This window comes from Protomyctophum bolini, assembly GCF_963924005.1.
Source record: "Protomyctophum bolini genome assembly, chromosome: 19".
Lineage (NCBI taxonomy): Eukaryota > Metazoa > Chordata > Actinopteri > Myctophiformes > Myctophidae > Protomyctophum > Protomyctophum bolini.
Window position 1 is genome coordinate 36454368 of NC_137880.1, and position 22034 is coordinate 36476401.

At 42.3% G+C, this 22034-nt stretch overlaps 1 protein-coding gene across 3 annotated transcripts in view; it reads left to right on the forward strand.

The window, feature by feature from the left end:
* The first annotated feature begins 7589 nt into the window (after positions 1-7589).
* Positions 7590-22034, forward strand: part of pinx1 (PIN2 (TERF1) interacting telomerase inhibitor 1) — a 231501-nt gene continuing 217056 nt past the window's right edge. For 2 of the 3 annotated variants that reach the window (XR_013965884.1, XM_080790992.1), the window contains exons 1-5: positions 7590-7629; positions 10664-10773; positions 11419-11511; positions 12162-12246; positions 13373-13474. Coding sequence is in view for 2 of the 3 variants with exons in the window: in XM_080790992.1 (XP_080647118.1) it covers positions 7611-7629; positions 10664-10773; positions 11419-11511; positions 12162-12246; positions 13373-13474 (409 nt within the window). In the remaining variant the exon portion in view is untranslated. The remainder of the gene's footprint in view (positions 7630-10663; positions 10774-11418; positions 11512-12161; positions 12247-13372; positions 13475-22034) is intronic. The other variant, XM_080790993.1, reaches the window with a different exon arrangement.

Consider the following 22034-nt stretch of genomic DNA (forward strand, 5'->3'; position numbering starts at 1 on the left):
TCATTTGTCTCCTCTGTCAAGCTTTTAAAGAAAAGTAATTCAAGTAGCAAGGGGGCATGCACTTGGGAACAGGAGTACAGGACATTCATTTTCACTCCATGTGCCAGGTCTGTTATGTCATACACTTCAGTGCGAGTGTACTCAGTCAGCTTGCCTGTCTGCTCCTGTAGCCAATCAGAAGGCTCTCTTTCTGTACTGTAGGGCCCCAAGGACCAGTGTTTTGTCCTTAATCAGATTGACAGGCAGAGGGCGGGTCTAAAGAGCTTCGTATGGGGATGAATTGAAGGCATAGACAGAGGGGGTCCTCGAGGGGGTACCAGAGGGTCCCCAGCAAACGTATTTAATAGCATCAAAATCAGTTTGGCTATTAACAAGGCCAAGTATACTGATTTGACTTATTTTTCACAAAGTGCCTCCAGGCCAAAGACGATGATGTCGATCTACAAGCTCCCACAACGGGTCGCTATTTTCTCAAAATTGTGGAAAAACATTTAGATTAATCTTGAACATCACAAATCATATGGGGGTCCCTGGTACAAAATGTGGGCCTGCAGCTAAATACATATCTTTTTTTTTGGGGGGGGGGGGTCCTTGACATCAAAATGCTTGAGGGAACCATTGATATACAGTAAACATATCAATGGTGGCCATGTGTGTGTGTGTGTGTGAGAGAGAGAGTCTGGGAGCAAGAAAGTGCAAAACAGCAGCTGTTATTCATGAATATGGAAACCTGTTGCCATGGTACGAATAATACATGCCAACCCCTCCTCCTCCTCCCTCTACCACCGCCCCCTTCCCTTATCCAGGGAAATGCAAAGATCCCCTAACAGTATCTGACTGTCACACTAGTGCACATTTGGCTTCCAGTTTGTCGGGTGACAGTGAAACATCTTGGCTTTTCTGTCCTATAGCCGTTCTTTGTAGGGTTACTCATGGTGACCGTTTATATTATATAAGTAACTCTCAAGCCAGGACCTATTGGTGGGTGGTTTAGATGGAGGGGGGGGGGGGGGGGAGCAATCTATACGTTGTTTTGTTGTCAGTAGACCTTCATTGGAATCCCCTTCACTGAAGCACATAATGATTATTCATTGTTTTAACTAGTAAAGTGATCACCAGAGGAAAGGACAGTAAATCAATTTCTCTTTACCTCGTTAGCGGGCTCACATTTATGAGGTTTATACGACTCAGTGATTCTTAGGTCTTACAGTGCACCATAAATTAGCAACGAAGCCTTACTGGACTTATAACGATATGATGTTTACCATTTATACCATGTCCTATTCAGCTAAAGGTTTTTCCTATATAGGATCAATCAAATGACTTATCTATAACACATTAATGCACAAGCTCTGGGTAAGGTTCTCTTCTGGTTGTTTCTATTACATCACACTGTAGAAAATGAGATACAAATGCGTCCAAATCACGATTCTATAACAACTGGGTATGTTGAATCATTGAAGTAGTAAACAGTAATTAAGAATACAATGACAGGCCTCCGAATTGACAATTTAGAGTGCTGTCCTTAATTGCCTCCTTAATTACATCACGCACTGTAAAAATCAAAGCACCCATTATTAGGGCTGAAGAGTATGTGCAATGACGTGGGAAGGATTTCGCAGCAGTATTATAAAATCAGCCTCTGCACTCTGTAATGCATGTATTTAAAAATGCAGTGGGATTGTGAACTCTGTCCCAACATACCACTTATACCTTAACGTTTAACCCATTCTGACCTGAGATCAGATTCATACGAGGTTTCCACTGGACACACACTGGTCTGATTAACCCATTCTGACCTGAGATCAGATTCTAAAAATGTCAGTCGCTCTTCGATTTTTCAAAAATAGCAGACCTACAAGCTCGTAGCGCGCCACTCGGTGGCGCGCTATGAGCTTGTAGATCTGCTATTTTTCAATAGCTAAAGCATAACATGATGCTAACACCAAAATGGGTGCCCGGTCAGAATGGGTTAAAGGACCACTTTTCAACCCATCTTCAGGTCCTCACTAATATAATCATGTTAAAATAGCACCTTTTTTTCTACTCAGTCTGTGTCTCATAGGAGGGCGGTGGACAGTTCAGAAACCCGTCCACCATTGACATCATCAATAGAAACTGCAGGCTTTCTAGTCCTGAAAAGTTGCAATGCGAAAATGGAAGCCATCGTTCTCACGATAATAAAAATCTAAACGTTTTTTGTTTAAATAAACATCTGCCTAACGATGATGTCACTGGTGGACGGGTTTCTGAACTGCCCACAGCCTTCCTATGAGAGACAGACTGAGTAGAAAACAATGTTGTCATTTAATCATGATTATTAGTGAGGACAGCTAGGTTGAAAGCTCACAACACATTGTGAGCTTCTAGCTTCTACAGTAGCTGCATGCATGCACTTTGCGCCAAATGTTGGCCTTTATTTTCACATGTCCAGAATATAGGATGGTGTATGGAGTTAAACAGATTTGGTTTGTGAGTGCGACCGACCGACAGAGAGTGGAAAGATCTGTTCCAGTGCCTGCCTGGCTGTTTTTAGCTTCGTATTGATCTGAAGAGCCTACCGGAGGTGATGGAGGGCCGAGGAACTATTGGTGTCAGCAATTACTTTCCCCAGAATCCCCACCCTCTTCCTGGCTCTGAACAGATTCTGGTCAATAAAAGGTTTCATGACATTCATATTCATTTAGTTTTATCCTTTTATGACCTCAATTACACCCAAACAACCTGAACCTTGATCATTGAGTGGATTTTCTGTTGCTTGGGATTTCCTCTGTGTCTGTGAAGCCTTTTGAGCTGCAATGAAAACGGGCAAAACAGTGACATCTGCTGGAAAATCCCATTGTCCTATATGGGATTTGCTGGCTCTTACATCACACTCCACAGGAAAGTCAGAGCACTTGTTTGAGCCAGAAAACCCAAGACCACAGACAATCTACTGAATGTTAAAAGTTCAGGGTTTCTTTGGGTGCAATTGAGCTCAGAAAACCTAAAGAAAATAATAAGAAAATTTACAAAAATAATTTATGTCACAAATTAAATCCCTTTACGAGGATAGAGGTAAAGCCTTTTAAGAAAAACTTTAAAAAAAATACAGACATTGCTAATCTGATATAAACAGGCTCTGCAGTACGAGGCATGCTGACGTAGTTGCAGTGTCTTTAACAACCAGTCTAGTCACATCAAGTTGGCAGCATTCCCTGTGACTGTCACTGATCCGCCTCAAGCTTCCGCCACCTTACGCAACTTAATCCATTGTCTGGGTTACAAAAAGCCTTAACCGCTGATTTAGGGTCAGATTGGCCTCACAGCAAAGCAACTCGACAAGCCGAGGGAACCTTATATTCTCTTTAATCCACTAGATCTTGTAAATGAGACGGACACACTTCATGGGACACTGTCTGGATTTGTCCTTACCTTGCATTTTGAATTATTTATGTTGACTTTCACTGACCATATTCTCACGTCAGCCTTTTGTTCTAATGCAGAGGTTTTCAACTGATTGTGAACCAGGGACCACGTACCACCATGGCTGAGAGCCTAGAATCCACCTGGGGACCACTGTTGTGTTGGGTGGGGATACATGGGCTAAGATTAGGCTATAGTGTTTTCATAACACTTGCTATGCATCCCATGTGTATACAACATCCCACTGTTTCTCAACCAATATGGTCCACTGATGACTACTAATAATTTCCTAATAATAATGACTCAACCAGACAACCCGGTGCACTTTTCCCCCTCTTGAGATTCTAACTCCCTTTTTCTGTTGAATTTCTTGACCTCCAAGTTGTGGAAATAAAAATAAATAAATAAATCAACACATTACCAATTTACTAGATGCATGGTCAGGAACCACATGCAATACCTTCATGAAGCACCTGTTTAAAACCCTGTAACTGCTAATGTTGCATATCGGTTTTGATCCTGTCGCCTCTACAATTGATGAAAAGACATGCAGATGGTTCAGTAGTTTTAATCCCTCTTAGGGTTATAGGGTTAACACAAACCCCAGCTCTATATCTGTATCTCCATTGTTTGTTGTAAATGCCAGGATGGTGTTCCTTCAACGGCATGCAGCATTGTCTGGAATAACTAAGACGGCTATAGCCATGTTGGCTATAGCGTGATAGAGTGATGCCATGTTGGAAGTGAAAACTGAATATGATTATATGTTAATCGGACTAGATTGCATTGTGGTCTGGTTCTAGAGGTCAAAGATGGACTGCATGGCAGAGTCTGGGTAAGAGGAGTGAAAGACTGTATGTACAGTACAGTACACCGTATACAAACAAAAACACTGTCTTATTCAGTCCCCTATCACCACGGTTCCCAAAGAGGGGTCCGGACGTCTTTGCTTTTTTTTCCTTCTTCTTTCTTTTTTGCTAGTGAATTATGGGATACGTGCAATTATGTGAGCATACCATAATCACAGTAATCCTTAATCATATATTCTAGCTCTGGTCCATAGCTCTAATGCCTTAATTTGCAAGGCATGCCTTTGCAAGGCATTAGAGCTGTGGACCAGAGCTAATCGTATTCCATCATTCAAGGGCTTTTGGATAGAAATGAAGTGGAAGATCTATCCATATGGTGCCATGACAACAAGCTCTCTAAATGTTGATATGGCAAAATAAATGATTGTTGACAAGCAAGATGGGATGAAATAACTAATACTTTGTATTTCTATCAATGGGTGTTGAAATGGCGAGAACACAGGACTGTATACCGCCAAAATAATTTGCGTCAGTGGCTCAGTAGCCTCGTAAACCCGGCCCTTTAGTGGCTCAGGGGTAGAGTGCCCGGACGGCAACCGCAAGGTTCCCAGTTCGAACCCGGGCTCCACCCAGAGTTAGTGTCGAAGTGTCCTTGAGCAAGACTCTGAACCCCTGATTGCTCCCGATGTGCAGGTTGGTGCCTTGGTTTCCTCCGGCATCGGTGTGTGTGAATGGGTGAATGTAATGCACTTGTAATCTCTGTAAATCTCCTTGGATAAAGGCGATATATAAATGCACCATTTACCATTTATACCACCACAACTTCATAACATTTACACCACCATTGATTGAAATATTTATTAACAGTTTGCAGAATTACAGTACATTTCAAGCACAAACTCAATTCAAAGACTGTTAACTGTGAGTGGACGACCCAATTAAGCATTACACTTGTTTACAACAGGGTCCACCTCGTTCAATTCATCAAAACATTTAGAGACGTACAAATAGACACTTCTATATAGTTAAAGAACAGAACAGGAATTCATCATAAAGGAAGCAAAAAGGGAAAAGAAACATATACAGTGTTTCCCACGGTCAGGTTGCTGAACAGCTGACACACCCCGTAGGCTGTGCACTGTACATATTGTTGTATAATATGTAACGTTATACTGTGTATAGAATGCATTGCCTAATGTATGTATGTATGTATGCGTGCATTGGCTACACAGTCTGCGTGCTGTATATCTGTCTTGTTTGTTTTGGGGTGGTGTGTCATTTGTGTTTATAGGCGCACATTATTTAATTACGGTATTAGGTATTTGGTCCCCATCATTGACTTTTACGCAATCCTCAAATTACATATTCCCAACTCAAATTACTGTCCGAAAGATGGACATCGTTGTGGCAGTCTTGGATTTCCAAGAATTGAAAATCAACATGACTTTTTAGTTTTTAACTATACATCATTAAAAATGACCCCATATGAAACTTCTGAATCGTCTGGTTGTTCTTATGGAAATTGGCCTCACTTGATTTTCTATATGCCAAAATTACACAGAACAATTGGGTAAATTGTCTCTGTATGGCATTAGTGCAAACGTCAGAAGTCCAAGACTTCGTCAGATCAGTCCAATGTACACAAACATTGTGTGTCCTAAATACGTTGAAATAAAGAAAATGCCAGCACTCATTGTATGTCCTTTTTATGTGAATTTATTTACCTCTGACGTTGATAACAAGTTGGAACATGAAAATGTGTTTACTAGACACCTTGGCTTGAGGTTTACAAAACAACTCAGTTAAGTAGGCCTATGCTTTCCCATTTATTGGTGCCAGGAACCTTTTCATATAGTCTATGCATGACAATACTGTTGAGCTTGAAGTAAGATTTATTTATTTCTTTATCTATGCCAGCCAGGAGCTTTCCCCAAGGATATGTATGTTCAAATAATATGTAAGAACTGTAAACACAGACTTCATTATCAGTCAATAGCGATATCCAGGCTTGGTAAATATTATGTTCCTATTCCCAAAGGCTTTCATGACTTCTGTATTTGACTCAATAAATAACATTTGCTCAGTATTTTGCACTTCAAAACAGGGTCGGAATGGTGGCTATGGTGCTGGCTGGCCTGACATCTGTTGACCAGTACACATGTTGCCCCCACACACACACACCCTCACGATAGGATAGATTGCATAACAGTTGCATTAATATTCATGGGAAGTAGCCAATCGTCACGCCTCGTGGTTACAACAACTGCATAATAGTGTATTTGTAGACTACTCCGGCATAGTAAGTCAGATGGTGTCGCTTGAGAAAAATAAACAGATCAAATAATAAATATAATAATAGCTTACAGATCTGTTCTTGGCAACTGAGACTTAAGTATCAGATTTTCCACCAAGAAATAGCAAACATTAGCCCAAAATGTGTTGTTATTGTTATTACATAACATAAAGACCATAAGATATTTGCAATTTCCGCAATTTTCAATTTCCGCAATTTTCAATTTCCGCAATTTCCGCAATTTTCAATTTCCGCAATTTCGAATTTCCGCAATTTCCGCAAAAATCAAAAACCAATGGGCTATAACCCATCGTTTTTTTCTAGGGGTCCTTGAGAGAGTTCCAGGCCGGGGGCCTCCAGCTAAATGATAATTAGGAAGCAAATGGACCCTTATGGGTCTGTAACTCCGAGAGTGTACAAATGGAACCAAATGGACCTGTCTCAGAGTTAAATTAACATAGATTTTTACTGTAATATCCATTGGGGTGCCAGAGATAGAAATGCCATTAAATGGGGGGTCTGTAGCCTAATTCAGGCCAAAGTGGGGGTCCTTGAAATGAAATTCGGTGAAAATCACTGCCAGAGCAGTACAGATATTCTCTAATGGGGGTCCGCGGACCAATAATTAGTGTAAATTTGGGGGTCCTTGACATGAAAAGGTTTGGGAACCAGTGACGTAATGTATTGTTTGCGCAAGATAATAACAATTATTCATTTAAAGGCAAGCCCTGTTTTGCGTCATGATCCATTGGTGCTATTTAGTTTGGACTGTAGCTCCCTCTTGTGTGGAAATGTATGCATCACAGTGACGTGTGAAACCACAAATAAACACTGCACGTGACGTCACGTCACTGACGTGTAGCCTACCTAGTATTATAAGTAGCAATAATGAACCGACCACAATATCATAACTAATCCTTCATTTGTGAACACATGTATTATGATGTATATATATATATATATATATATATAGCCTATATATTATTTTTTTAAACGAAAAATCATGAACGGGAGTTGAAAAGTTTTACAGGCATACGCACACGACTTTCGCTCCGGCCCGGTGTGAGTGAGGACCCCGTGTGAGGACCTCCCATACCAGCAAGATGTCCATGCTCGCAGAACGTGAGTAGTTTTCTGTCAATATTATTTTTATTAGTTCGTTCGTTGTTGTCCTTCTTGTCAAATGTCAGTACGCGGTGTTGGCGTAAACAGTTTGTGTTTCCTATGATGTTCCAAAACGCTTCTCAACACTAGTGTCTCTCACTTCCTTAGCAGCTAACATTAGCACGTGCGTGTAGCTCCCAATGCTACACACATGTGCAGCTGCAGACAGATGTACGTCATGTTTGACTAGACATTGATTTGATTGATTGATTTATTAACGGTTTGCAGAATTACTTAAATTAGAATTATTATTAGAATTAGAATTATTTCAAGCGCAACTCAATACGGAGAGAAAAACGGAGTGGACGACACCATAAATAAAGCATTACACTTGTTTACAAGAGGGTCCACCGGTCCACTATTTTCAATTCATCATAACATTTAGAGCGTCGTACAAATATACACTTCTATATAGTCAAAAGATGTTTGTCATCATCATGATGAACTGTCACTGTTTTTAATATTTAACAACGTAAGAAAGTACTTGCAGCAGACAGACGACTTCTGGCAACGGGTGACTTCTGCCATCGTTACTAGGCAGTAGGCACTGTCTGCATTTAAGCCCAGGGGTCGTTGAGGGAGTTCCAGGGGGTCCCCAGCTAAATGATAGTTTGGAACCAAATGGACCCTTATGCCTGGGTCTGTAACTCTGAGTACTATATGCATAAAGTGAATGGCAAAGTGAATTTAATGTATTATATGGGCTGTCAAGGCCAGAAAGTAGTTTTTTGCCACTCAGTAGGCATTCCCGCATAACTTCCGGGTATGACGATGATGTCACGTCGTGCATACCCTCTATAATGATAAAGAAGAAGGTAAAACATCCGCCCACTGGTTTAAATGTTGAGACGTTGTGCCATTAAATGAAATAAGCTTTTGGGGCTTAAGTTTAAACCAGTGTTACTGTCTTCTTCTACCTGATTCTTGGCTTGGTGTCCGGCACCTGGCCGGAGGCAGCGGTGGCCGAACGGTTTGAGGAGCGGTCTTGATATCGGAAGGTCGCTAGTTCGTATCCCCGGACCGGCACGTTAAAATTACCACCGCTGAAGTGCCCTTGGACAAGGCATTGAACCTCTACCATGAAATGTTCTATGAGCAGGGCCTGGCTGTAAACAAGTTCTTGAGCTTAGTCCAGTTACCCTGGGTAAACATAGTACCTTTCCTTTCCTTTGCCTTGCCCGACTAATTACCATACAGGTAGACCCGACGCGGCCCTAAAACAACCTGGTCGGGTACAGGGTTGGGTTTGAGAACTCGATCACAGAGTAAAAGTGAAATGTCAGTCAGCAACACCTTCATAATAGATAAATAAATACACATAGACAGATAGAACAGATTTATTTTCTTTTTTTCATGGAGCGTGAGGCCCAGTCCGGCCCTACTATTACTATTAGCACACATTTTAGGCCCGGCCCCGAAAATGTCGGGTCAGGCAGAATTTGAGAACTCAAATTGATTGACAAAATGAAACTCATACTGTCTTAGGTCGCATTCTCACCTAATACTTCGGTAGACTCGAATGCGTATGGGAGGAGAAATGGGATTCTTGCATATTTAATTGGCTACGGTTTGCCTTCACACTGTCAGACAGCAGCGCAAAATGTTTACAAGTTTATCGAGATGAAAGTTCCTACTCCCCACTAGTCCCCACACAGTGACAGCACTCCATGTTTACGGCACGCACAGACAGACAGAATATTCTGTAGGCTATAATACTATTACACTGCACTGCAGTGTTTGTGTTTTCTTAAGCAATTGATTAATGTACTCGTCCTCATTTCGATCAGGGCTTCAGTCTCCACTCTCCTCATTCGACCACGTCTATCCACGGTAACGGGACATCTTTGCACTGCGTAAAATATGCCTTCTCCGTCTCCAACTGTGTTCAGCTCCTCACCCGCCACATATGTTTGCTTCATTTCCTGTATTTGCTGCGGATTGCATTCACACCTGCACCGAATCGTAGTCAAGCGCGATTGGAAGCGAAGCGAAACCCCCGTTTTTGCTCGGAGTAAAATGCGGTTCTTTGTTGCGCATTAGGATTCGAAAGAGCCTTCACACCTGCCAAACGAAGCTCACTTTCTGAAAATGCGCAGCAGGATTCGTTTTAATCGCAGCAAAGCTCTCTGGTGAGAATGCGACTTTAGTCACTCCTACCCCACAAGGCAAAGAGATCATTTTGAATTACCCTATTGTCGCACGTCCAAACATCAATCTTTCATCAAATTTAGAGGCCCTCATCTATGGTACTCCCTAGATGCCTCACTTAAATCCTCATTATCCTTGCCAAAATTCAAAAAACATCTAAAGAAATATCTTATTTTTTCCTCTCTGTAGATTACATGTTTTACCTTGATGTGTTATATCTTCTTTTGTGTGTTTGTTGTTGTATTGTTTATTTCTGTTTTCTGTGCAGTCTGTGTTTTTATTTTCTTTACTGCACAGCTGCCCCCCTTTGACAACTTGTAGATTTATGTACTGTTCTTTATGAACTTTTAATCTTTTAAACCAATGACCTCTTCCTTCAGGAAAGGATTCCATATAAGCCTATAAATAAGGCTTCTTCCTTTCCTTGCATTGTATTTTTGTTTCTTTGATATGTTATTGTCTATTTTTTGTACTATATGCTAAATAAATAAACCTAAACCTAAACCTTAGCACGGAGGAAAAATAAGTGGTCTGTAGACCCTAGGAACAGTGCCTGGAGTAACGATGAATCAATGAAACTCATACTGTCTTAGCACGGAGGAAAAATAAGTGCTCTGTAGACCCTAGGAACAGTGCCTGGAGTAACGATGAATCAATTAAACTCATACTGTCTTAGCACGGAGGAAAAAGAAGTGGTCTGTAGACCCTAGGAACAGTGCCTGGAGTAACGATGAATCAATTAAACTCATACTGTCTTAGCACGGAGGAAAAAGAAGTGGTCTGTAGACCCTAGGAACAGTGCCTGTGGAGTAACGATGAATCAATGAAACTCATACTGTCTTAGCACGGAGGAAAAAGAAGTGGTCTGTAGACCCTAGGAACAGTGCCTGGAGTAACGATGAATCCAAATTCGGCCATAAGATGATGGAGCGAATGGGATGGTCCAAAGGCAAGGTAATGCAAGCATCCTGTGATCAGTGTTGTTTTTGGTAGCAAATTTTCTATTTTTTTAGTTTTAGTCATCATCGTCTCTTGAAACGTTTTCATTTTCGTTTTTGTCACATTTTAGTCACCTGGAATGTTTTAGTGTTTAGTCTAGTTTTAGTCGACTAAATATAAGATTTGTCAACTAAAGCTACAGTTGATTTAGTCAACTAAAATTTGCCGTCGTAATAGCTGATTTTACACTTACTGAAAATGGCCGATCTACAAGGTCACGACGCGTCGCACTGCGACGCGTTGTGAGCTTGTAGATCTGCTATTTTCAGCATACAACCAAGTGTAAAATGACTTATACTGGATCTCTTGTCCACTAGTCCCTTCCTAACATTTTAGTCTAGTTTTTATTTGTTGACAAAATAGACAGTATATTTAGTCAAAGTTTTAGTCACCATAGCTTAGTTTTCATTTTGTTTCTGTCAGCGAAAAAAGGTAGTCGACGAACATTTTTCATCATAGTTTTAGTCGACGAAAACAACACTGCCTGTGACTGACTGCATTTATGAAGGTTAATCTAATGCAAGTCACATTGGCCAGCTCACAGCAGGGAGGATTTATGGTATCATGATCATCACATCTCTCTTGTTTTGTCCTGTGAAGGGTCTGGGGAGAAACATGCAAGGCACCACAGATAACATAAAGGTTAAGGTGAAGAATGACAGCCTTGGACTTGGAACAAATGTTAACCATGAGGTGAGTACAAAGAAAAGTTGGCATTCCTGATCACCAGTAAGACGCGCAAACGCGGGAAGCGAACGCAGCTGAGACCCTGCAGATCATGTCTGTCTGTCTGTCTGTCTGTCCCGCTGTTACTGTATATGTGGACCTGGCCCCTTTTGTGCCCATATATGGAGCTGAGTGGACCTGGCCCCTTTTGTGCCCATATATGGAGCTGAGTGATTGCTGATGCAACACACTCCATATTTGGATAGCGGGACAGACACACGGACACACAGACATGATCTGCTAGGTCTCATAGTAAGTGCTCACTGCGTTCGCAACTAGTTTTCATACTTCAATCTGTTCCAAGTCATTTCTTATTGTGCGTTTGCAAAACCATTCCGAACAGTCTGAGGAAGCCCAGCCTTTGAACAACAATAACAAGACACCATGTAGTAGACAACCTGATATGCTGATATGTTTGTATAAACGCTGCAAGTCTTTTATTTTGGCTGCTGCTGCAAGAATAGAGGTTTAAAGATGTGTTCTCTTGTTCATGTGAAGTTGCTTTTAAAAAGAACGACTACTTATTTGTTATTTCAGTCATTATTGACTTAGGAACTAGTTAGGTTGTAAAATGGCGCTTTTGGTACTATGCTCAATTCAATCTCTTGTATTTACAGGACAACTGGATTGCCCACCAAGATGAATTCAACCAGCTTCTGGCTGACCTCAACAACTGCCATGGTCAAAAGGACACCACCAGTGGTATGTGTGTGTTTCATATTGTATACATGTTTTTTTTGTCAGGTGAAACCTGACCTAACATCGCTAACAAGCGGCCAATTCGCCACCAATACGCCACCTAGTTAGACTGATCTGATTGGCTCCTCTGGCCAATGGGACACCAAAGTCAAAGTCATACGGTTTGTCTATATAACTTCAAACCAAACGCGGCTGAAACAGCGCAGCGCAAGCCAATGCAAAGCCACAACAAAACATTCATTGAACCACGCACAGTGACAATAATCAGACTTATATGGGGGGGACACACAACGGAGACAGCATTTCTTTCACCTGACAAATATCCCTGATCATTTCTTGTTTTTCAATGATTCATTTATATGTGACTAAATTTGACTGAGGGACTGACATTTTTTTATGAAAGCAGGGAATCATAGCTTCAAATCGACATTGGTTGTTCAGTTTGACCCACCAGTTTTGGAGATATGGCTTATAGAGTAATGTCTTGCAGAAAACAGCGAGTTGAGAAAACAGGCTTAACTCACTTCTGTGGACTCTAACATTACACCTAGCTACATGTTTAAGCATTTATTTCATATTTACAAGTCGATTTAAGCTCTGCCTCTGACACTTATTTCAGACATGCTCTAGTATGTGAAGAGTCTGCCTGTGCTATTAACTCATTTTGGATAAAACACGTTTTCTCCCCTGGTGAAAAGCTGGAGATTGCACGATGGCAGGCTCTGAGTCAAATCTGGTCACAGTGAATTCTTATATTGAATTAGGTAATTCATTCAGACGTTTATAACAATTGAATGGGATTTACAATAACATTTTGTGGACAACTGTGCTGTGGTTTATTTATTAATCCTTTGTCCAGTAGAGGGTGCTACAGTACAATATTTCAGTGGGGAGCTGAGGACAGGCTGTAGGTCACAGATGAATAGCATCACTTTCTAGTTTGAGTATTCAGGAAAGAAAGGAGAGTCCCTCTATCTGTTTAATATAGAAATTATCACATAAAGCCCTGATTTATTCTTTTCCGTGTGCCGAAAATAGATCTGCTATTTTCGTGTCTGTGTCGTAATTGTGTTGACAGTTTCAGTTTGTGTGATTCACGTTATTTTTTTCCATTTTGAATTGCTCGTAGAATCCTCCCCTCATCCAGACGAGCCGGCGCCGCAAGGTTTCAGTTTGGAGGAGAAGTCCAAAACGTCCAAAAAGAGGGTTCACTACATGAAGTTCACCAAAGGTTGGTTTATCTTCTATTGATTATCGTTCGTTAACTGCCACCCAACAACGTAGAAGAACATTACAATGAATGGAGAGCACCCATTTCCATTGCATACTTTATAACTGTGTTTTAAGCATTATGTTATACTTTAGATATTGAAAAATAGCAGATCTATACAAGCTGTAGATTCTGGGGCATCCCTGGAAGTAACAACATATTTTCAGATAGGGGTCCGCAGCCAAATACAGATAATTCTGTCTGGGGGTCCTTGACATGAAGATGGTTGAGCACCACTGACATAGAAACAGGTTTTTCAGAAAACTGAGAACTTAGAAGACTTTTTTTTTTATAAATCGGCCTCAGGTCGAAATGGGTTAAAAGAAATGATAGCCAAAGGTTTGCCGTTATCACTTTTCTTTTCTGGTATTTAACATTTTGGGTACTGGAAGCATCCTTTTTTTTTAAATGAAAACAAAAACACTTGGTTTCAGAGTAGAGCATATCTTTGTCTTGTTTTGGGGATGATGCCAACCGACAGGTTGTCACAATCAAAGACATCAACTCTTTCTCAATCTCATCAGTCATCATTTTGCCGTTTATCCAATCCAATCTGTTTTCCATTCTATATACAGTAGATTTAAACCCCGTACAGTAGATTTAAACCTCGTACAACAACAGGGTCTCTTTGATCTGCAGTCACAACGTAGGAGTGCGCTGCTGTGTATTGAAATCGGTTTAGCCTCCTGGATCATAAATAAACTCGTCAAGGAGAACCGCTCGCTGATCCTACGATCAGCGTTTTAATTGATGAGTGATGAATGGGTGCCCTGTTGGCTCTCTCATACCCCCCCCCCCCACACACACACACACACACACACAGTAAAATCCTCAATGTTATCTTATCAATTTGTTTTTAACTCTGAGAGTGTGCAAGTGTAACTTTTTGGTTACACTTGCATGCTTCTCAGAGTTCCATTACCACTGAGGATTTTTCCTGTGTACCGTACATACCTCACACACACACACACACACACACACACACACACACACACACACAGAACCTCCTTCTGCCTTGCGCCCTTGGCCCAGGACCACAGATACGATACGGATCACAGCAGCACTTCATCAGCCCCGTGCTGGGTCAGTTGGTCCGGTCAGTGTTGGAGGAGGAGGGAGAGCAGGTTATTAATAACTCATCTTCATGTACTTTCATTACTCCTTTTGCACGTCAGGAAGTCGAGGTCTGCACGTCAGGGCGAAGTACAGTGATAGGCCCCAAGGAGGAACCCGTGTTCAGGGTCACCGGAGACCAAAATCTATGACATGTACGTCCATAATCCGCTGCCGAGTTGTGATTAGAAGATTGTTTGGCACAGTCGCTGTAGTTATTTCGCCGTTCAGTTTGCAGCACCATGTATTAATCCATTCAGGACGGGAACCCCTTTCGGTGCATTATGTTATATTTTAGCTGTTGAAAAAAATAGCAGATCTACAAGCTCGCTTATGAGCTTTTAGATCTGCTATTTTTGAGAAAATGTGGCGCAAATCTTTAAATATATATTCTTTCAGGGCGAACCTTTATAACTCGATACTTTGCTTCGGGGGGGGGGGTTGTCCCTGGAACAAGATATTTTCAAATGGGGGGTCATTGGCCAATTACATATAATTCTTGGGGGGTCCTTGACATCAAAATGTTTGAGAACAACTGACATGGGTTTTTCAGAAAATCCAGCATTTAGAAGACATTTGTAGAATCGTTCCCTCGGTTCTGAATGGTTTATTGGGAACGCAGTGCAGTGATTGAAGCAGTAAATTAGCCCTAGTAAATTTAACCCAAATGTCCCGGCGAAACCCAAGTGATGTTTGAACACGTTATTAGGGGGTGCATACTTAGTTTAGACATGGGTTTAGGTGTGCTGCCCCATTGGAGGTTAGGTTTAGGTGTGCTGCCCCGTGGGAGGTTAGGTTTAGGTGTGCTGCCCCGTGGGAGGTTAGGTTTAGGTGTGCTGCCCCGTGGGAGGTTAGGTTTAGGTGTGCTGCCCCGTGGGAGGTTAGGTTTAGGTGTGCTGCCCCGTGGGAGGTTAGGTTTAGGTGTGCTGCCCCGTGGGAGGTTAGGTTTAGGTGTGCTGCCCCGTGGGAGGTTAGGTTTAGGTGTGCTGCCCCGTGGGAGGTTAGGTTTAGGTGTGCTGCCCCGTGGGAGGTTAGGTTTAGGTGTGCTGCCCCGTGGGAGGTTAGGTTTAGGTGTGCTGCCCCGTGGGAGGTTAGGTTTAGGTGTGCTGCCCCGTGGGAGGTTAGGTTTAGGTGTGCTGCCCCGTGGGAGGTTAGGTTTAGGTGTGCTGCCCCGTAGGAGGTTAGGTTTAGGTGTGCTGCCCCATTGGAGGTTAGGTTTAGGTGTGCTGCCCCGTGGGAGGTTAGGTTTAGGTGTGCTGCCCCGTGGGAGGTTAGGTTTAGGGTGAGGATTTGAGATAGGTTGTAGTCTTAGGACTAATGACTGGTCTAAACCAAGTACTGTCTAAACTAAGTACTGTACCCGTTATTACTAGGTCAGTTTGCCTTTTTGGAATGCATGAAAAAATATCTTTATAACTTTTTACCTCACCTGGAAGAGCCTCGTCTTTACGTCATTCAATAGCAAACTTCCTGTTTCCTGTTTGGTGGCATCTGGCATGTCCATTTACTGGGCCTCCCCCAAAAAACAACACCTCCCGTCCAGCCCTTACGTGACCCGATAGATGACCTTAACCCATTCTGACCTGAGATCAGATTCATACGAGGTTTCCACTAGGACACACACTGGTCTGATTAACCCATTCTGACCTGAGATCAGATTCTAAAAAATGTCAGTCGTTCTTCGATTTTTCAAAAATAGCAGACCTACAAGCTCGTAGCGCGCCACTCGGTGGCGCGCTATGGGCTTGTAGATCTGCTGTTTTTCAATAGCTAAAGCATAACATGATGGCTAACACCAAAATGGGTTCCCGGTCAGAATGGGTTAAGATAAGACCAGGCCTCAATCTCTCCCCCAGACCCCTTCGCCCTGGACTTTTATTTTTTTTATTTTTGTTTTGTTGGTGATCTTAATTTAGCTGTGTTGTCCAGCCTTGCCTTGGAGAGATAGCAGGAGGGAGAGAGGGAAAACAACTGGATGCACCTTTTTTTCTTTTTACAAGAGTCTTAATTTAGCTGTTAGTCCTGAAGAAGAAGGCCTTGCCTTGGAGAGAGAGAGAGAGAGAGGGGGGAAACAACTGGATGGAGAGATAGCAGTAGGGAGAAAACAACTGGATGGAGAGATAGCAGGAGGGAGAAAACAACTGGATGCACCTTTTTTACAAGAGTCTCTTAACACATCATGGAGGATGAACATCCTGGTCCTTCCACTTCCAGGCCTCCCTCCCTCCCTCCACTGCAACCTCCAAAACAACCCCATTGACCCCATAAGACTTGGAGTCAGTTTAAAAGTCTTAAGTCCAACATGCCTTTTTTTCTCCATCAGCCAGCCACTACTAAGACATTAATGAGGAGTAACTAGGGCTGCAACTATCTTGACAATTATGATGAACCCATTTTGAGCGGGAACCCCTTTTGGTGTTTTAAGCATTATGTTGTACTTTAGCTGTTGGAAAAATAGCAGATCTACAAGCTTGTAAATGTGGCCCACATGTTTGAATATATTGTTTCAGAGCAAACGTTTTTCAACTAAAATCTTTGCTTCTGGGGGAGTCCCTGGAACAACATATTTTCAGATGGGGGGTCAGCAGCCAATTACATATATTGGGGGTCCTTAACATGAAAATGTTTGAGAACCACTGATATAGAAACATGAGGTTTTTCAAGAACAAAAAATACATTTAAAAAATATTTTTTTTTAATTTTGAAGTCGGATCTAAATGGGTTAAACCGTTTCACGGTGACCTGTGTGGGGAAAGCTAGTAATCCAGGCGACCTAAGATGCTGTGAGTTCACACCTTATGAAAGCCATATTAGTGTAAACGGCACGACAAGAGTTTGTTAGAAAGGATTAGAAACATAATCATGAACGGTGCTCAAATCTAAGAGCTTTACATTTTATTTAAGTCAATGCTTTCTATAATAATTTCAGTGTGTGTGTGTGTGTGTGTGTGTGTGTGTGTGTGTGTGTGTGTGTGTGTGTGTGTGTGTGTGACATTCACTACATCCATTGTAGACAAAATTGTGTCCATATTGGGTATTTCTTTATTTTTCGCTTACAGTTAGTAAACCATAGCACCACCACCAGCAGTTTTTTGGGTTGATCGGTTGAGCCATAAATCAAACGCACCAGTAGACTCTGCCGTTGCCCCTCAGTTGTAGTCAAGCAATTAACTACGAGGAACTTTTACCTTTTTCTTGTTTTACCGCAAACGCAAAAATAACTCTTATTTGAAACTTCAATAGAGTTCAGCGCTGGGGTTTACAGTGGGAAGGCTTTAGCTGCTGGAAGACCATAAAGACTTTAAATGTCACCTCCCATTGACCTCACACACACACACACCCTCTCTCGGTCCAGCTTGTGGTCTGGATTGCCTCGCGCAACCTAAGGGGTTACTTGGCAACCCGAGGCCCGGCCACGCCTCTTCGCATGCATCCAATCCAGTCACCCTGTGTGACTGTTGCCAGGATAAGGCCGTTTAGTGGATTTAGCAGATCGCTATAAGCTGTTTACATGAGGTTGGAAGAAGTTGAATGTCAAGTTCTACTTCTGGAACTATGTTATGTGTGCTCTTTGATGGCGTGTACGTGTAGGCATAGGGTGGTCGTTGCAAAGATTTACAAGATGTTAAAAAGGAGTTGGAATGTTATGAACAACCCCCATGAATCACTTAAGCCCCTATTCATGCATTTCATCGCGAAGCTTGTAGATTCTGCTATTTTTGTCTCCACAAAGCCGAAGGCATGGGGGGGGGAGAGAGTATGTTTTACACCCTGTCCGTGTGTCCCGTCTGTGGACACAGCTAATCTCTGGCACTGTTGGCTTGATCGCAGCCAAACTGCACACTCCCAGGATGACACAGCAGAACCTCTGCCCCAAATCTTTCAAATGGGCAGTGATGTAAATAATAGGTTTTCAATGTGATGAGTCCCGGGATGCAGGGATGGTCTTTTTTAGATGAGTCCCAGGGACATGTTATGAGTCCCACTTCAACGACGTTAGGAGTCATATTATGCCATTTTTTGCAAATTGCAGTATTTAACTCCCATTTCATTTTATATGGTTAGAATGTGGTTATATTCATGTAGAAAACAGAAGAAATTATTAGTATAATTAAAGCTAGCAAAATAAACTAGGATAAAAAACAGTACAGTAGTGCATCCCGTGGATGCAGAGGTCGTTGTTTTATTGCGTCCCTTTGACTCCCTTAGCTATAAACTGTTTTGGGATGCAAAATGCACCCTATTTTAATCTCTGAATGTTCCACCGTAGTGTACTACACCGTAGTGCCACCAGGAGGCACATGGTGACAGTACACAACTACACACACAGATTTTGTCCCAATTTCACGCAAATCGGAAACACATGATTTCTATAGTCCTGTGATCAAGACGGGTTTTGTTAGATTTTTCATATTCCATCCTGATTGGCTACGTTTGCGGGACTTGCCCGTTTTGAACAAAATGGCGTAAATCATTGAACGCGTCCAATTGTGGTGAAAATGTGCACTCATATTCACACCTAGACTGAGGAAGAAAACCAGCCTCATGGTGGCGCTATAACAGGCCGAGTCGCGTCTTTACACTATAACTGCACCGATATGCAAAACATTGTATGCACCCTCCCTATCCACACTTTTCCTGGGCTGTGTGTGCTCCAGTTCCTGTCGATTTGATCCAATGAAAGCCAATGAAACTGGTCAGATGACCAATGAAATCAACAGGAACTGGAGCACACACAGCCCAGGAAAAGTGTGGATAGAGGCCAAGGAGAGACGTCTGGCCTGTATTTTCCCAAATCTGCCTTTTTAGAGCGCCACCAGGAGACCAACTTATGTGAAACACATTTTCTTTTTCTCTTTGTGATCCATAAGTCATAATAAATCCTCTAAACCTAAAGCACACAACACTTTCCAGCTACTGTTAAGTCTTTGTCTAATAATGTCTATTGATTATTAACGTCTACTTCTTTGATCACTCGATACCAAACAATGCACGCCCACAACACACGAGGTCCTGACCGCTCCGAGGAGGGCTTACTCTAATCTTTTTATTTTGGTTTTATAACGTTTGTTTACCTCAGTCACTGATACTAAAATCTGATGTTTTTTTTTTTTTTTAACCTGTGACTTGACACCCATACTGTTACTGTATAAACCAGTAAGACGCGCAAACGCGGGAAGCGAACGCAGCTCGTACATATTTGGCTTTTGGACGTATAGCTGCTTTGGGGACTCCTTATATGGTGCCCCTTTTGTGCCCATATATGGAGCTGAGTGGACCTGGCCCCTTTTGTGCCCATATATGGAGCTGAGTGATTGCTGATGCAACACACTCCATATTTGGATAGCGGGACAGACACACAGACAGACAGACACACACACAGACAGACATGATCTGCTAGGTCTCATAGTAAGTGCTCACTGCGTTCGCAATCACAGAGATCATGGGCAGACATAATGAAAAGACTGTTATTGTGCAAAACATGCCCCTTCAGGACAAAAGAAAAACATTTTCCCCCCTTCTTCAAGTCCCAATTTAGTAAAGCCAATTCCCAATTCCCAAAGCCTCTTATATATTGTTTAATGTTTTGAAAATATTTGCCAGTAAAGGACACCAGGGTGAAAGTGGTCAAGAAATCTGCAACATGGGCTCAATTTCTGTGTCACTATACTATACTATATAGTTACTAGAATTAACCCATTCTGACCTGAGATCAGATTCATACGAGGTTTCCACTGGACACACACTGGTCTGATAAACCCATTCTGACCTGAGATCAGATTCTAAAAAAATGTCAGTCGTTCTTCGATTTTTCAAAAATAGCAGACCTACAAGCTCGTAGCGCGCCACTCGGTGGCGCGCTACGAGCTTGTAGATCTGCTATTTTTCAATAGCTAAAGCATAACATGATGCTGACACCAAAACGGGTTCCCGTTCAGAATGGGTTAAAATCAGTCCTGGCTGTAGTAGTGAAACGTAGTACAATATTCCCAGCCCAGTGTAAAGCTCTGGTTCCTCTGCTGAAAAAGCACGCCTGCTCACTCTCTCCCACCCCCTATCTTGCTTTTTATTGATATCCTGTTGCTGTTTCATGCTAGCTCCTCCGCCGCCAACACGGAGGATTGATGGCTTTCGTTTGTTGGGGAAAGGCACCAGCATCTCCCATGCTCGGGCCTGTGTGCCCACAGCGTAAACCAGTAACCCACTTTTAATTGTCCCCCCCATCTATCACTTGTCATAGCAGCAGCAAGTGTGGTGGTCTGTGTGAAAGTTAACTAGCACCGCTCTCTCCATCCATATATCTGACCTCACCCTCATGGCCCTTTGGTTTTTTTGGGGGTTTTTTTCTCTCAAACCTCATTTCTGCATGTCAGCCACTAGGTCATGGTTCATCTGCATTTTATGGCAAAAGCAGACACGGTTATCAATTTCTATGCAAAGTACAGTGTACGCATAGGTCACAGGTGCTAACGGAATTACATTCCGTTCCATTTTAACCACTTAAGTCGTATTTTATACTTGGTTTTACAATGGCGTTGCATGATGAAAATTGCTGATCACAATGTCTCAAATCTTCTTTTTTTTCCTTCTTCTTTTTTGGGCTTTTTGAGAATATTTGCCAAGGCCAAAATACGGAGGGTTTCAGGTTGAAAACGGAGAGGGTCATCGGGTTTAAAGTGTTTATTGTAAAATTTGAAAACGGTTTTCCCCACTCTGCTTTTCAAGTTTGTCAGTGTCAGTTGTCAGATTAGTGGGTATGTTGTCCGTTGGAGCCAGTCGGCAATTTGTTAATCAGGTTCGGCTAGTTTGTCCGAAGTGTCACTTGTTGTCATCTCAACAGTGACCTTGGAAACCCATCAGGTATTCCATAACACTTCCTCCCGCTGCACATTAGCAGTGCCTCTACCCCCCCCCCCCCCCATCCTGCCTGATGGCATTCAGCCACCCGTGGAACCATTAAAAGAAAAAGACAAAAAAGCCTGTGCCCCCTTTTTTTTTTATCTCAACACTGTTGTTGTTGCACTTTCACCTGAAAGCCTCGGCTTGAGCATTTTGACAGGTACTTCCTCCGTCCAACAGCAGAGAAAAGGTCACGTTGGAGCTTAATTTTACCTTCGACCCGAGATCAATAGGCGAGAAATACACCACACCAAGTTGACACAACCCCCCCCCCCCCCTTGTTTATTTTAGTCTTTTTAAACATAACGCCACAACTTTTAGGCCCTTTTTGACTTGCATTTTTGCAGTGGCTTTGAAAGAGAGGAGGGGAGAAAAGGGGTTTTTAAAGCAATAAATAACCAAAATGTTATCAGGGCCCTGCTGGAGGAACAGGAAGCAGCTGTACGAACAGGGCTCGGGTCCCTGAGACGGCCCACTGTGTTCCTCCAGGAGTCTTTGAGTCTTTGAG